The 16,791-nt window shown below is 40.1% G+C and overlaps 1 protein-coding gene across 1 annotated transcript; it reads right to left on the minus strand.

The window, feature by feature from the left end:
• Positions 1–404: 404 nt before the first annotated feature.
• ltn1 (listerin E3 ubiquitin protein ligase 1) lies at positions 405–14,218 on the minus strand. Its single transcript, XM_083926756.1, has 32 exons — positions 14,086–14,218; positions 13,676–13,882; positions 13,380–13,478; positions 12,967–13,197; positions 12,821–12,873; positions 12,520–12,700; positions 11,824–11,997; positions 11,372–11,562; positions 10,875–11,022; positions 10,529–10,786; positions 10,065–10,376; positions 9,540–9,755; positions 9,361–9,402; positions 9,082–9,265; positions 8,694–8,933; positions 8,467–8,620; positions 8,166–8,316; positions 7,814–8,024; positions 7,561–7,702; positions 7,221–7,334; positions 6,986–7,113; positions 6,766–6,901; positions 6,503–6,647; positions 6,121–6,334; positions 5,666–5,903; positions 4,125–4,202; positions 3,500–3,686; positions 2,519–2,684; positions 2,222–2,442; positions 1,906–2,100; positions 1,544–1,711; positions 405–1,161 (listed from the first exon to the last, which is right to left on the minus strand). The coding sequence occupies exons 1-32, from the start codon at positions 14,125–14,127 to the stop codon at positions 1,099–1,101; spliced, it is 5,289 nt and encodes a 1,762-aa protein (XP_083782882.1). The 5' UTR covers positions 14,128–14,218; the 3' UTR covers positions 405–1,098.
• Between the last annotated feature and the right edge of the window lie 2,573 nt (positions 14,219–16,791).

Raw genomic sequence — 16,791 nt, forward strand, 5'->3', positions numbered from 1 at the left:
GTACACACTGTACTTTGTTCTGTTCTCGGTCTGGGAACTGTAGCATCCTGAAAGGCTGCCAGATCAGCCTTTAGTGCTGTTATACGAAGCCATTACAAAGTAGTATATACGGTATGTAAGGACTCATAATAGACTAGTGATGGTAGTACAATGCTGTAATCTATCACATTCAGATCAGCATTCAAACATACAGTATTTTGTACGCAGGGTAAAGCATACATGATGGTTCAAGTAGGCTACACATTTCAATTAATATCAGTCTGCCATGTGCAAGTTTTGTTCGACGCATTCTAAAGTAAGTGCTGAATCAAAGACAAATTGCATCCATTAGCCAATAATATTCATCCAGACGTATTTTATTCACTTTCCAGCATCATTTACAGCTGTATACAGGCACAGGGGACAGTATTAGGGTTTGATATTTGTGAGCACTGACATTTTGAAATTCAAACCTACCGAAAGATGTTCCCTTTCCCGTTTTTCATAGGCGATCTCACCATGTCATAATGGTATAAAGTATCCCTAACCAGACATAATCTCTATTTAAACTCCTAAATATTAGGAAATATTTGTGATATTGTGAATTCTGTTGCAAGATTTAGACCATGTTTTTGTTTTAGTTTGTAAATTGAGTCATTTCGACAGGTGCTTATACTGTATATGACTAAAGCACCTGGCCAGCTTTGGTTTTCAAGACTTTGTGATTCAGCCTCTTCTACACACTTGTACGTTTCAAATTATAAAAAAAATTAAGTTCACAAAAAGATAAAAACCCATTAATAACAGAAAAACATCAGCAGGGAGCTACCGACGCTGCATATATACAGCACAGTAAAGCACTGGTATAAACAAACTGTTGACAGCTTAACAACTCGCTCTGCTGAATATGGACATAAAAGTCCCAGGAATATAATTATCACTCGATTTTTACTGTACTTTAGTCCAGACTTCCACTGAGGACATGAAACAAGATTCTCTGTACCAAATAATGGCAGCCTTTTCAGTCATTGAAAGCCTCTGAGAAAGAATTTTAACCGTTATTGTGATCTAATAAATTAGATCTAAATAACCTTTTTTCATGAAATCACAACCGATCTGTTAGAAGAAGGTTTCTCTGCACAATGGACAGGTGGACTTGTTGCTGGATGTGAACCATTTGTACTGTAGAAAGATGAGAAAAAAGTATTAGCATAAAAGATGACAACAAAGCAAAGTATGTTTACTTTAAACTATAAAGCAATCAATTGTATATGTGGTATTTGTGAGATGTAGGATGGAAAGTGTATGATGCAATCAGTAGTGGGCTGTGGATTTATGAATTATGCCTTCAATCAGGTCCCAGTAAAAATGAAAAAACTTTTTGTAAGATTACTTATACTTTATATAGACACACTACAGCTAGTCTATATAAAGCGCTATTGTTCTTTGTCGGTTATGGTAAGTGATTAACACTGAAGATCTTGACAGCCCACAACTGGATGCAATTGTTTTTATTATTATTAATTATTATTATTATTATTATTATTATTGGCACATAGCTCACCAAACACGCTGAGTGGAACTTCTTTTTGCAGGTGCGGCAACCCTTCTTGGGCAGTGAGTAGTTGGAACCGTGGATAACAGAGAAGCAGATCATACAATCCTCTATTCCCTCGAAGCGCTTATCTACGTTGTTCTTCCACAGAGCCAGGCCTTCCATTATGCTGCCATTCTGAACACACAAACACAAATTTATATTTTTTTCGGAATTGTTTTATCTGGTTTCCTCACCGTGCCCATGGCCTGTACTGCTCAAGAGCACTTATATAACTGGTAGGGATATAATCTGGCTTCAGGTTGAAGAACAGACACTGCTTACTACACCAACTTCCTGCATTTCTATCTGTTGTGTGTTTGTGTTTCTACCTGATGTGTGAGGTAGGTGCTCAGTTGCAGCATCCAGTTTCTCCACTGCTGTACGGCAACTCCCACGCGCCTCCCACTCTCTACAGTGATGGAGCCTAGCGGGTAGTTCTGTGGTAGCTGAATCACCAACTCAATGAAGATGTCATCCACAGAATAGGTAGCAATCACCTCCCGCGTTGCTGAGCGGGCCTTCACCTGGGGCAATAAAATAAAAAAATATAATTTGCCTTTGCCCTTTTAGGGATCTTTCAGTCTTTTGGTAAATATCCCATAACTACTTGTGGATACGCACAAACCAATCCATTTGCTTACTTACAGTCATGCTGTCAAACATCTGAGTGCTGGAGTGGACAGATGAGATCTCCTGGGCTGACAGAACAGGGCTGACGTATTTAATAGTAAACTTCTCCACAGCTGCGCTCACTCTCTTCTCCTGGCCATTCCACCACAGCCGCACCATAGCAGGCAGGTCCTGCACTGTGTTGTAGTATACACTGCAAGCCAAATGAGGGAGGTCCCACTCGATACTCTCACTATCTAAGGACAAGAAACGCAGGTAGGTTAATCTAAGCTTGATTAAATTTCACACCCAACAACCATGTGTGCTACCTACTGTCAACAGCCAGAGACTGGCTCTCTGTAAAGAAGGTTTTGGTCTCCTTAGTCTCTGTCCCCTGGCCGGGGTAGATGGGGTTCTCAGGCATCAGTTTGAAGAGGTGAAGGAGGAGCTTGTTAAGGGAGCAGCTTCTCTTGAGATACTGGGCATAATGGGCTCGCAGCTAGAAATAAATCAGAAGAGTAGTCAATACTGTGACAGTACTTTAAAGAACACTTTCCCTGTGGAACATTTTCATTTGTTTGCTTGTATACACTCTAGGTCTGTCAATTAATATTCTAAATTAGAAGATATATTTTTTTTAAAAAGACATTCGATGAATCATGAAAATGAATATTAGATCGCTCCCAACACTTTAATAACTCAGCTGCCTGGTGCAGGGTCTCTTTAACTATGGTCAGATCGATTGGGCGTGTTGATCATGTTGCTATCATGGGGCTGGGGCAACTGAAAGAAGACAAACATCTGAGGGTGAAGAAGGAGGCAACAAAAATATCAAACTGGAGAGACTCAGGAACTTTTGTTTGTAAGTACTAATGCTGCAATCATCAGACAAATTCAGAGAACATTAAGAGACTCAGTTGTTGACCAAAGTACAAACAGGCTACGTAACTGCAATGTAACTGGTGTAACATCCTCTAGAGCGAGAGATAGGTGTTTATGGTTAGGTTTTGGGGTAAAGGACATTATTTTATTATTTATTTTGTTACGTATAGGTATGTAGATCTTTTAAAAAACATGTCTATGTTGAAAAGAAATACCTTTACGGGTAGTTATGTCTCCCATTGTACAGTACTGGTTTGCCCTCTTGTGGACATAATGTGCATAAAAAGATAATTGAATACATTCAAACCGGTGTTTTTCAGAATAATTCTAATTCTAATCTTTGGCCAATTTTAACAGCCCTCATTCATTTTCATACACCCAATCTACAAGTCAAAATCAATAAAAAAAGACCAACATGGATTTAAGACTCACATGGGAGGGTGAGGATTTGAAAAAAGTCACGAGAAGCTTCCAGGCCAACAGGTACCCCAGGATGCAGGAGTACTCCACACTGAGAGGCTGGACCACTGCAAACTCTCCTACTTGAACCCCTGCCAGGATGCTATCACACAGTTCCTCACAAGTCGACAGGATGGCCATCAGAGATGCTGGAGGGGAACTGAACAGAGAAACAAAATGAAACTGTAAGAATAATTTAAAAACAGAACTTAAGTATATATATATATATATATATATATATATATATATACACACATACACATATGTATATATATCTACATATATATATATATACACACACACACACACACATATATATATATATATATACACATATATGTATATATACATATATATATATACACACACATATATATATACACATATATGTATATATACATATATATATATACACACATATTTGTATACATATGTATATATACATATATATATATACACACATATATATATACATGTATATATGTATATGTATATATACATAAATATATTACTGTAAGAACTCACACAACAATGCCTAAAATACAGTTATCATTACGTATGCGTGAAACCAGTAATATGATATCCTACATTTACTTACAGACATGGCTCATCTCTATCATCATCAGACTTGCTGTTGTCTCCTTCTCCATCACACTCAGGCAGCTCAGGCATGACCCTGGATTGACAATAAGATCTATATTAATGTATATATTGTGTTAAGCATAAAGAAATCATTCCCAACTTGTAACTAGCGTTGCTTCCGTCAACGAAAATGATGACGAAATAACTTCGTCAACGAACCTCTATCACGTGACGAAAACTAGACGAGACGAAACGAAAATGCTGGGCATGTGACGATGACTAAGACTAAATATATAATGCAATTTCGTTGACGAATAAAAACGAGACGAAATGTCTCTTCATTTTCTTTGACGAAAATAATAAATAATAATAACGTGACTAAACGAGACGAAACAACGTTATTTCGTCTCGTTTTGTCACGTTATTATTATAATTATTTTGTAGTTTTCTCCCAGTCTCGCGTCTGGGCGACGTCACTTCCTCAATCCCCAAACGCGCATTATTTGCATTCTGAAGCTGCCGCTGCTGTGGGTCAGCGGTAACATTAGAGTTAGGGTGAGCGACAACTAAAGAAACAGGAGAACAAGGTGTGGCTCCAGCCGGGGGTCGTGTTTGGGAGGAAAAGAAAAAACACTTTCATTACACAGACGTGGAAAGCAAAACGGAATGTGTTGTGGAAAAAGAAAGAAATGCAGCCACAAAATCACAGGAAAAAACACCACGGATCTTAAGAGACACCTCTGGGCATCCCATAATGACATTTAGGTAAGTCAAGACAAAACGTAACGATACTTTCCGTTTTATTAAGCTCATGCGACATGAGGCTACGGTTAATGTGTCGGTATTTAACGCTAGCAATGGCGTTAGCCACTGGAGGTGTGTGTGTGTGTGTGTGTGTGTGCGCCCGCGTGTGCGTGCGTGTGTGAGAGAGAGACTAGCGTGAGTGTGTGTGCGCGCACGTGGCTAGCTTGTGTATGTGTATTTATTTGTGAGAGTGTGTAAAGTGTGTTTTTAGTTCCTACCTGACTGACTCACTCTATAAGTGCACTAAACTGCCCCTTGTTGGCCAAATACTTTTTACACTAGTTTTGTATTTCACAGAGCAAATCACACTGAACTGAATTTGGCATCAACATAAATTGGATTACTTATTCTAGATCTGTACATGCATGTAAACTAAAGATATCTGCATGGGTTTGGCTAAAAGAAAATCTTGGTTTCGTCAATACTACTAGGTACTTTTATTATATTGATTAAATATAATTGCATCACTAAAAAGAGACTAATATACAATTTTCTTGTCATAAGTTTTAGTCGACTAAAACTAGACTAAAATGCTCAGACTTTTAGTCGACTAAAACTAGACTAAAACGCTCAGACTTTTAGTCGACTAAAACTAGACTAGACAAAAAGTAAAACAGGCCAAAACAACACTACTTGTAACACTTGTAACACTTTAATTTAACACAGTATTAGGGCAGCTTTTATTTCCTGTTAATTTAAGGAAAATTCACCCTTGTTTGTGCACTGATACATACTCTCAAAGAAAACTCTTACTTTTCTAGTAAGTGGTAGACGGTGATCTGCAGAGGCCTGGCCTTAAACAGCAGCAGAGGACAGAAAGTGTTGAGGAGTGTCTGGAGGGGCTCTGGCAGGTTTGTCTTCTGGTCTGCTATGAACCGTGGCGGCAGAGAGTTCTGTTTTAGCTGCTGCACAGGCACATATGTCAGAGCCTCTCCGACTGACTGAAGTACCGCCAGTGGGAACACAGGGTCATCCGGTTCACTGAAGGCATCTGCATTCGGACAACAAACAGACAGAAATGTGTCTAACTGCTTGTATACATATATTGCAATGACACACATAAGTTCTTTACTTAGGAACGACCATATTACCTAGTGATATACTACAATTAAAACAACTATTAACTTTATTGTTTTGGTGTTTGATTTTTAGTAGGTTTTTTTTCCAAGAGATGTCATAACCACCTCCACTAAAATCCACACACGCACCTGTGATGTTGATAGGCAGAGGGAACAGAAGGCTGTAGATTCCTTCTACGAAGAAGTCTTTCCATTCAGCAGTTAGTTCAGACGGCAGCTTCTCAAGTACATCGGGTGAAGATGACGTGAAGAACTGGTTCAGCTTCACTATCAATGCAGCATTCTCGCACACAAACAACTGCACCCATGGGTTCCATAGATTGCTCACATTCTCGCTGGCAGTCTGAAATTCAAAGATGCATCAGGGCAAGCCATGAAAAAGGAACAAAAATTGTATTTTTTATTCAGGGGCAGCACAGTAGTTGAAGCAACCACCCTGCGGCAAAACTCTAAAGCTGGCCTCTGATCTCAAAGTCAGAAAACAACACAACATGTATGACCTATGTCTCACCTCCAACCAGGCTAACATAGAGCAGAGCAAGAAGTCCCACTGGCTGCTGCCAAGAATTGTCGGACAATGAGTCACCAGCCAGGACAGGAAACGCATAATCTCCACAGCAAGGTTCAACTGTTCTGCAGTTGCTTTAGACAGATCACTGAAATACCAAGATGTGACAAATTTGGATATATCAGTGGAAAATATCTTAACTTGGACATTGTTTCAAGGGATATAATAAAGTATGTGAATGTTTGCGTGTTTTTTGATTACATTACCTGCTAAAGAGGAACCAGTCCTCCTTGCCGCTCCTCCACTCCAACACGGTGGCCAGGATAGCCTGCAAAACCTCCTCCTCTACTTGTGTGTTGGTTTTTAGACAGCAGAGCAGCAGCGCAAGACACCCATACACATCTGTGACACACAGCACCAAAATCATTGTTTGCTTGCCAACATGACCATGTATGCATTTTTGTGTGTGTGAGTGTGTGTTCTCACCATCATTCTCTTGCCAGTTGATTATTCCAGCAGTTGCCAAAGCAACAAGAGTCTCTCTGTCTTCTTCAGACATGGTGGGGCAGAGCACCTGGAGTGTGCTCAGTTTGCTTTGAGACACTGGGAACAAACTGACCAAACACAGACAATTTTCAACATACAACACGGGTCGAGTGGTCATGTAACATATGAAGTGAAAGTATTTAAAATGACACAAATAAACACAAAAAATATTAACCTGGTTGCACTGCCGTAAAGCTTCCTCACAGTTGCACTGTGAGTGGATGCCAAGTTGTTGGTGTGGATGTAGTTTTCTAGAGTCAGAGACCATAGACCTCCATCCTCCACTGACCTGCAGGTTAACAATACAATAAAGATACTTTATTTTCAGTGGATATTGTTTCAATTAATTGCCAAGGAAAATAAACATCATTGTTCCGTGTGTTCCATTGCTTTAATGGATCTTTTTCGTCATCAGCTATTTTTATTGATTGCATAAAAATATCTTTTGAAGAGACTCCATGAAAGCTCTGTTTATATAGAAAATCCTTACATGTGTTGATCTTTGTGCAGCTCACCTTGAATAGAGTGTCCCCAGCAGATCTTTCACTGGAACTTGGCTGAAGACTCCTAACATCCCAGAGTCAGTCAGCAGGTTGTGATCAGCAGGGATGTACTCTATCTCCTTACACCACTGCAGTGCATATAAAAGTTCTGAAACTAACGAATACATATAAAATAATTAACAGCAGCATGGATTGACATAGACATTAAATAAAATAGACACAAAGTTACTCAAACTTTCCTGTGTGTGTGTGTTTGTGTGTGTACCTGTGTACTTAAGGTTTGGCAAGTTTGAAGGACATTCTGCCTCCTTTTTGTCACTAGGTATGAATGCAACAGTCCAGGCCACCCTCCCTAACAAAGCACAGGCACATAGATGGGCTGGTGGCCTGGTTGAGACCTTAAACTTCCAGTTGTCCATGGAGATTTTGTCGCAAACTCCTCTGTGACGGCTGGACAGTAAGGGGGTTTTGATCCACTGCAGAGAAATACATATCAAGTATTTTATATGGACAATCTATTTTAAGCAGATTCCTTACAAAGCAAGTTCTTCATAACCAATGTATGGCAGTACCAGAATTGGTTATTTTAAGTACGGATGATGGATTGGCTGGCTCACCTGAGGAGGCAAGGCTTGTCTGATTCTTGTCCATTCTGTCTGGCTGGGTGTCAGTTTTGTAAAGAACTGTACGAGGAGGGGGGAATCTTGATCGCAGACAGAGATGATTGTCTCCACAATGCTCTGTACAGCCAAAATTAGAACCTGCAAACTAAATCAAAACACCAAGAGGAGTTAGCTAGAACCACAGCAAAGCCTTGGGACAGATTCTTAAGCTAAGGCAGCACCGATTCAGACACACTGAACAGATTACTGTCAAACTCAAGTGGACTTTTAAAAACTACAGTAGGTATTTTGTTACCTTTTAATATCCAGAGAGACGGTGAGTAGTTGTTTTGTCACCCAAAGGGCTGCGCTGTGCAGGAAACCACCTTCCTTGACCTCATATTCAGAGTGTTGGACCAATGACTGGACGCCGGCCACACACACTTTCCTTAACTTATCTAAAAGTGAGTCTTTGAAAGCAAAATGAACAAAAATTAGTTATTTAGCTTCCCTAAAAAAATTGTGCACTGCGCAAATGCCTACCAGATAGGTGAGTGTGTGTCTGATCTTGAGCGGTGAGCTGGAAGACTGTGAGCAAGAGTTCCTCAGCGGAGAGAAGTAGAAGACAGTCTTGTACAGAAGAGAAGAATGTGGAGGCCACATCACAGATGAAGCAGATGAGTGGCTCCATGTTGCCTGCGTCTGACAGACACTTGGTCTCAGAGAGAGTGGCGTGGAGCCTCTCTAAGATCTTCTCCATGTACACCTCTCCTATCAGAGCCTCTGCGCAAGTAAAAACAGATCGCATCGATTATACAGTTTGATGACAGGTAAGGAAATCCACAAATGATGAACCTCAAGAATCCAGCAAAAATGTACTTTTCCACTGATGGAAAAAAAAAAACATTTGCTGGTGTGCGTCTGTGTTTACCATTGTGGTGGTGCTGAGAGAGGACCAGGCTGATAAGTGTCCAACTATGGTTGCTGGTAGAAGAGGTAGAAGTGCTGCGTCCCACCTTGCACAGCTCCTCAGTTAATCCCAGGAGTTGCTCGCCCAGAACTGAACCTTTCAGCCAATCATGACAACTCTTAAGCGTCTCAGGATCTGTACATGCCTGACAGAATAGATAGTAGCACAGGTGTTTATAACTGTAACGGTAATGTTTAGGTAGATAACACACTTTGATCTGTGTAAACAGAAGATACATACCCTCTGTATAATTTGCAGGATGACTCTCCACTGTAAATCCATCTAGAAACCAAAGGGAAGATTATGGATGTCAGCGTAGAAACAACAGCCACATTTAATCTATGACACAAGAGAGATCAACAGCTGCCCATTAAAAGGTATGAATTAGGTCATGTTGTGACATCTGCATCTTCTGTTACCATGGTGATGTGGTTGAGGATACGAGTGGACTCCTGCTGACTGCAGCAGTAGAGTGAGCTGAAGACCATCTCCACCAGATGCTCAGTGTCTGTGCACCCCTTCTCAGACAGCCACACCACCACCCGCTCCAGCAAGAACTGCATTGCTGGATTCTTCACAGTCATCTCATCCCTCTGCTCACCGTCTGTTATTTTCTCCTCCAATTCAACCAATGTCTAAGACAAGCACAGTATAGGGAAAACATGAATTGCGTCTTGGAATTCTAAGAGCTTTTAAAAATACTTTCCATATTTAATCCCAAGGGCCATACCAGTGATTTTGCATGTCCAAGGCCATGAATTAAAAATTTAAAAAAATGTTTAACATTACTGCCAACAATTGTTTTCCACAAGGTTTTATACTGAATTCGTCCATTTTAACTGTATACATTTTTCACATATTTGACCATGACAAAGTCAAATTCATAGCTCAAAGTGACTAACATTGAAACACAGTCTTATTTGTAATCATCAAATATGACTTACACTGAAAACCCTGGGTGTGTGGAAGGACTGCAGGATAAGGGAGAGGAAAACTAGATGTCTCTCAGAGTTTTTCTCATTTACATGCACCAGGCACAGTTGTGCCAGCTGGCACACTATGTCCTCAAAATGCTGTGTGTGTAGGGACCCAAATGCCTTCTCATTCACCAGCTCCGACACTGACTGAACTGGCTTCTCAACACCATCAGGCTCAACTCCAGTTTTCCCATTGTCCTCTGATGTCGAGAAACAGATCTTGACAGATTTCTTCTTCTGGACGTGCTTTCTTTTTACTCTCTCAGGGTAGCGCATTACCTGGAGACGTAAGAGAAAGTGAGAATAGATGTATTAGACTTTGTTTTGTGTTTCACTTTGGCCACTTTTAAGACATGAATTGCTCTGATAGCCATATTGATCTGCTGTATCCTTTTATGTCTGAACCAGAGATTCCCTAAAATCAAACTCACCTGCAGCAAGGTGGCTACCCCTTCCAAAGCCTGTGAATCTGGATCCTCTGTGTCCACATAACGCACAAACAAAAGACCAAGCTCCTCCCAGAAGTCTGCCAGAAGCCCTTGAAAGACATCACTGCTGCCATGAGCTTCTTCTTCACTATGTAGGCCCGCTCTTTTCTCCCAGGAAACAAGCATTTCAGTGACTAAAAGGAAAAGAGGACCATTTTGAAGGGAGGGATTTCCCAGAGCCCTTTCTAGTAGTGGCAGGAGCTACAAAAAGACAGACAACAAAACAATTTAAGACAGACAGAGACTTAAGTAGATCTGACATTAGGGGTAAAGTACTCTGTGATCCCACCTGCTGGGAAATAAGCATGGTCCTTGTTTTTTTCTGTCCCTCCTCTTCTTCTGCATTGTGCAGCATGCAGTACCTCAAGCACTCAACAACTGAAGTCACTATAACTGCACTTTCCGATGGGCTTGTTGCTGCACGCTCACTAGACAGGCTGAGACAAACACACGGACACTACAGGTTATAGAGTGTGGAAAGAGACATTTGATATGGCAAATGAGTGCAAAATCACATAAAAAATAATCAAACTACTACTCAGTGCAATGAAGCGTTCCACTGTTATGCATTACATCAGGAAAAACGCTTCAAATGTTTAAAGTAGCAATCAAAAATTATGAATTTTCTTAAATCACATTTAAAATTTGCAAAGAATTGACAGAATTTCTCTAAAATTATATATATAAAAAATAGCATATTGGTCAAAAATAAGGTTCCCTTGAAATTTGAAAAATAATAATATTGAATTATCACGCGTCCCAGGCGTATGTAGAAAAATGAATTACCCTTGTATGAATGAAGAGAAGAAGGTGGTGTAGAAGTCCATGGTCGGATCGATGACCTGTTCAGGCAGTTGGCTGAGGAGCGGCATTAGATTAGGGTGGAGTGCTTTAGCCATGCCTTTACCACCCTCTTTTAGTAGAGCCCAAAGTTTAGGTAAGAAGCCCTTCTTGGCATTCACATGTGTCCAGCAATCCTGAAATAGGAGCAGAAAAAATGAAGATTAGATGTCACTCAACTATAACTTGGGACAACCAAGAATTCAACATTTATACACTGGTATATACTGGTTAATAAAACTCCTCTTTGCACTACTATCAAGTCTACTGTAATAACATAGTGAGGAGGAAAACATTACAGAACACCTGACAATATAATGGCATTAACATTACAGTGCATGTGAGGTCATCTTTTAAACACTAGCTTACAGGTATCAAAGACACAACATGAGGCTTACAGGTATCGCAGACACAACATGAAGAACAGCCTCCCACACAGGAGGCAGCACTACAGGATCTGTGTCATCAATGCTGAGGAGAACCGTGGGGCAGAGCCGTGCTGCTTCAGCCTGAACCAGTCCTGGAGTGAACTCACACAGAGCACACACCATCTCAAAAAATGCCCCTCGCACCTGTGGAGCAACCAACAGTAGTCATTATTCTTCATAACAGACTATTGTATGTATATTATGTGGAATTTGGCAGTACAAATACATATAATTTAACTCATCACACAGTTTTATCTTTATATCGTTAACAAAATATAAACTACACAGATGTAGTTAACTTTTCTACATAATCTGTGTGTGCAAACAAGGATGTTTCTCATTAACACTTTGGTTTTGAATGTAAATGCAGCCACATTCACAAGAGCAATTAACAAAAATTCCATGAAACTAATGATAAATTCAGATACTTTCTCAAAATACACTCAAAAATCCTTTCAGGGTGTTTGGAATTATAGGGAACCTGGTGGCTACTTAACAGTGGAGTTATGCCATATGTATAAATATTGGGATATCTAAATCTTTGCAAACTACAACATTTTGTGTCTGTGTGTGTATGTGTATATATATATATATATATATATATATGTATGTATGATGTGCATATTACAGGTGAACTAGGTCAGGTGTCTTTTTAAATGCCAGTACCTGTGGTGTCTTGTGTTTGCTGTACTTCCAGAACTTCCCAGAGTTAAGCAGATGTGCTAGTCTCTCCTCCAGGGCTGTCCTGTCACTCTGGACCAGCAGAGAGAGCAGTCTCTTCACCCCCAACAGAGAACTAGTCAGCATGCGCACATATTTGCCTTCTCTCTCCTCCTCTGTCACACTTCTAGAGAACAATGGGAACCAGTGCCTCAGCAAAAAATCTGACACAATGTATTATTGTTGCGACTGCCTACACTGTAAGGGGAATTGACACAGAGACTATAATCTAATAAGATAAACTTACTGTGGATCACTTAGTGTCTCTGGTGTTTCCTTTAACAAAATATCTTGAAGTACCTGCAATATAAGAATAACAACAATTCGATGTTAAATTTTGTTTGTTAGATTACAAATGCCCTTGCCCGCACTAAAGTCACCACTACTACTCACGTTAAGGATCTCATCCTTGCAGAAGCTGAGAGCCTCCGGCTGTTTGGTGGGTGAGAAAGCAGCCTGGAAGGACTGGCACGCAGCAGAGGCTGCAGGTGTGTAAGTGTCACACTGGGACAGAATCCAGTGGCCCATCAAGCTCTTTAGAAAGGGGGCCAAGCTGCGACGCACTTTCAGCACCAGCTGCTCAAATGCCTGCTGGGTGGCCTCCCTGATCCGGCGATCATGGTCCTGACAAACAAAATGATGAAGACATTATTAATTTGAGTGTGGTTGGGTGGGATAGAAGTAGTCGATAGTAGTAAGGAGTGTTTATTTATGGATTTAAGATCCACTATTTCCAGAATTGTTTAAAAGTAATGTGACACTGATTCAAAAATGCATTTCATGCAAGTGGTCAATGACCAGCTCACCACTGATATCTTGCAGTAAATCCTTGGCCAGTACGGCAGGACCCCTTTAACCTCTTCTGCATCCCGTTCCTGGCACATCGACCCAAAGTCCTGCACAGCCTGGGAAGAGTACATAGCGTCAAGTCACACTAATGCTGCTTTTCATATTTAATGTAATGTACTGTAATGTAATGTACAGTGTTTCATATTTTTTTTAAGTGGTAGGTTGTAGAATTTGCGTTATGTTTACATTTATGTTCGGTGTTTTATAAATGTGTGATGAGCATACCATACAGTTATTTTAAGTTTAAACTCACTTTCAGTCTGGTGACAACATCCCTCTTGGATAGTTTCCTGAGCACCAGACGGAAATCAGCGTCTACCAGGTTATCTATCTCCTCCGCGCCGTGGACAGCGGGGACGTAACTCAGCTCCGAAGTGACCGTTGTGTCGAAGCCCACAAACCCCGGGATGATACCACTCTCCCGGGTCAGGACTTCGGCAGCTCGGCCGCTACTGGACGGCTAGTACCGAGAGAGGAAAGTGTGGTATTATATACATTAGCCAGACGGAAACGTTGTGATTATGAAACAGTTGGGACGACACAGCCACACGTAGCCTTAACTAACGTTAGCTGTTCACGTGAACTTTACATTAGCTCGTGTTGCTAGCACTCTTTACGTTACTTTAACACTTTAAACGTTAACTTACAGAAATTGGTACTTACCCGAACATTTCCTTTAGTTCGCTGTTTATTCTTACCTCCCATGGATACGCATTAATCTTAAAAGTATCAATTTCCTATGATAATTTAAGAGTTACTAGTGTTGGCAGTTAATATATGACGTAGGGATAGCCGCTGATCGGAACCGAAGACTTCCTGTTTAATTCTTTCAAAATAAAACGTCACCCTCGCGACGTTGAGTATACTACGCTAAGAGAAAATGCTGCTTGCCCTAAATCAAAGTCAGACAGTCATACTGTACAATAGTGACATTTGGTGACAGATATGTTTACTTTTCACTTTTATTTTCTTCGGTATAAAACTGTTTCCACAGTCTATGACTTATTTAGGATTTACAGAGACCCAACAATTCCTCCATGAGCAGCAGCAGTCGCAATATCTCTAATAATGATAATAATAGTATCTATACACATTATTTATCAAGCAATCGTGCGCACACAAAGGCAACAAAAACCTTCCCTTTAACAGACAGGGACATCAAACACACCCAGCTCTATGTGGGACGGCCACCTGTCTTGAATACGTTGATTACGAAGAAATAACAGGATAATACATGATCCAGATTAGTCCCTCTTCAGATTCAATTACAGTTTATATATCAAAATAAAAACAAGAAAATATGTTAATTGTTGTTGTGATGATAAGTGTGAACAGGATCAGTTGAATGGATTAATACATTGGGCAAGACCCTTGAAACATCTATTATCTATAAACCAGGGAAGTCCCAGGCTTTTACTTTGAATGGGAAGCCACAAAACAGAAGGGCTTACATGTTTCTTCCTACTTGACACCATAGACATATAAAGAGTAGATGCCGCATCGAACGTTGGGCCGCGAGAAATGCGGCCGCCATCTTGGATCGGTCATCCTACCAGATCAGTTCTATGAGTGACTCGTTGAGCCTATGAGTTGAGCAGCAGAAGGAACAAGATGCCAGAGCACTGTGCAGCGTATTCCTGCTCTAATCTAATATTACAATATTACAATTCATAATCAGTACGGTACAGTACAATTTTAAACAATTAGACATAAATCCATGCATTTTTGAATGTTATAGTGAGTCCCTCAGGCTGTGGCAGGTAGATACATATTTAGCTGCCAGAGGAGCTGCTGTCCCTTATTTTATTATTATTATCTTGTCACAGTAGAGGCATGGAGATTAGCTTCTGTGGGAATGTTAGTTAATTTACCCCCCGGCCAGATGTGTGTGTGCAAGCCTGTGTAGATATGGAAGGATAAGCAGGGAGGAGAGGGGTTGTCGTACATGTGGTCTAGTGTAAATGGATTGCACATTTCCAGCAGTAGGTCAGCGGAGGATGTGCTGTGGTTTCATGAGAGGAAGACACTTCAGAGACAGTTCATCTCAGGTCACCTCAGATATTCTCTGTTGTGTTTTTTTAAATATTGAACATGACATTGAGATGAATTATGAGATAATTTTTCATGTCATGTCACTTTTTTTTTTAAGTTTAGACTATCAAAGGAGAAGTGGCAGAATCGGATCAATATCCTTTGCTGTTAAACTGTTTCATCAAACAGGAGCAACATGATGTGGGGTTTATTATAAAGAATGAATTAGAGATTTACGAGGCAAGCGTGAACATGTATTTCCACTCTGTGCCCGATATTCTCACAGCTGAACTAAATGTTCCATACATTTTTACTTGGTTCTCCACATCTCCACTTAAAGCAGGACGAACGTCACATGTTTGTAAAGCAGAACTGATGAGTCCAGGCTTTTTTAGTTCAGTTGTACCAGAGAAGTTGAAACAGTCTGAAAAGAAAAAATCATACATTTATTTAACTAAGGAAAAATCTTAAATGGTTTGTATAATTTAAAATGGATATTACTGAACTATGCCCCGTGTTTTTGTTTGCACATTAAATACAATTACTACATAATTAAAATATGTAATAAAGAAGACATTCACATAATTAGACCTTAAGGACACAGTCATTTTAGATACTATACAAAGTACTCCTACAACATCACTTTCCAATTAGAGCTACACTCTAATTGGTAATTGTGCAAGAACAAAACAGTGTGAAAATGATCGATTTAACAAAATGTTATATATATTTGTATACCACACACACTCGCTCCCTCTCCTCTCCACTACCACGACTATGCGACTGGCAGAGCATGGATCATTTCTGAATATTTATAAACATATAGGGTTCGGCTCTTGTTTTTTTAGTGCTTTAAATGAAAGTGTGTCTGTTTGACTTGTATTTAGATGTGTCCAAAATGTCATCTCTCTCTCTGACCTAATTGTATTGATACTCTTGATTTATATGTATTTTAATTTTCTCTGTGTGTGTGTGTGTGTGTGTGTGTGCGTGCGTGTGTTTGTGTGTTTGTGTGTGTGTGTGTGTGTGAGAGAGAGAAAGAGAGAGAGTGAGTGAGAGAGAGATTTATGTATTCATGTATGAAATATAGCCTATTAATACTCTATAAATGATTTCTCTTGTTGTGTTTATATTTATAGTGTTTGCAAAACACCTATCATACATCACATATATCATATATCAGAATATTCTATTACTGTTAATCCCACTGTGAATATTAAAATACGCCGAACCGTGTCCTGTCCTTACACTGAGTGGAGCGGGCGACCGGGCCAAGATGGCGGCTCCACCGCTCGTCAGCGCCAATAGGCCCAACGTTCGATGAGGCGTCTACTCTTT

Source organism: Echiichthys vipera, assembly GCF_963691815.1.
Source record: "Echiichthys vipera genome assembly, chromosome: 14".
Lineage (NCBI taxonomy): Eukaryota > Metazoa > Chordata > Actinopteri > Perciformes > Trachinidae > Echiichthys > Echiichthys vipera.

What these genes read in the sequence shown, in the direction of transcription:
- ltn1 (XM_083926756.1), bottom strand. Translation starts at nt 14,127, where the DNA reads ATGGGAGGTAAGAATAAACAGCGAACTAAAGGAAATGTTCGG. An exon ending in ACACACCCAGGGTTTTCAGT is followed by an intron (nt 9,756 to 10,064) that starts GTAAGTCATATT and finishes TGCTTGTCTTAG; the next exon opens with ACATTGGTTGAATTGGAGGA. An exon ending in GACAAGCCTTGCCTCCTCAG is followed by an intron (nt 8,025 to 8,165) that starts GTGAGCCAGCCA and finishes ATTTCTCTGCAG; the next exon opens with TGGATCAAAACCCCCTTACT.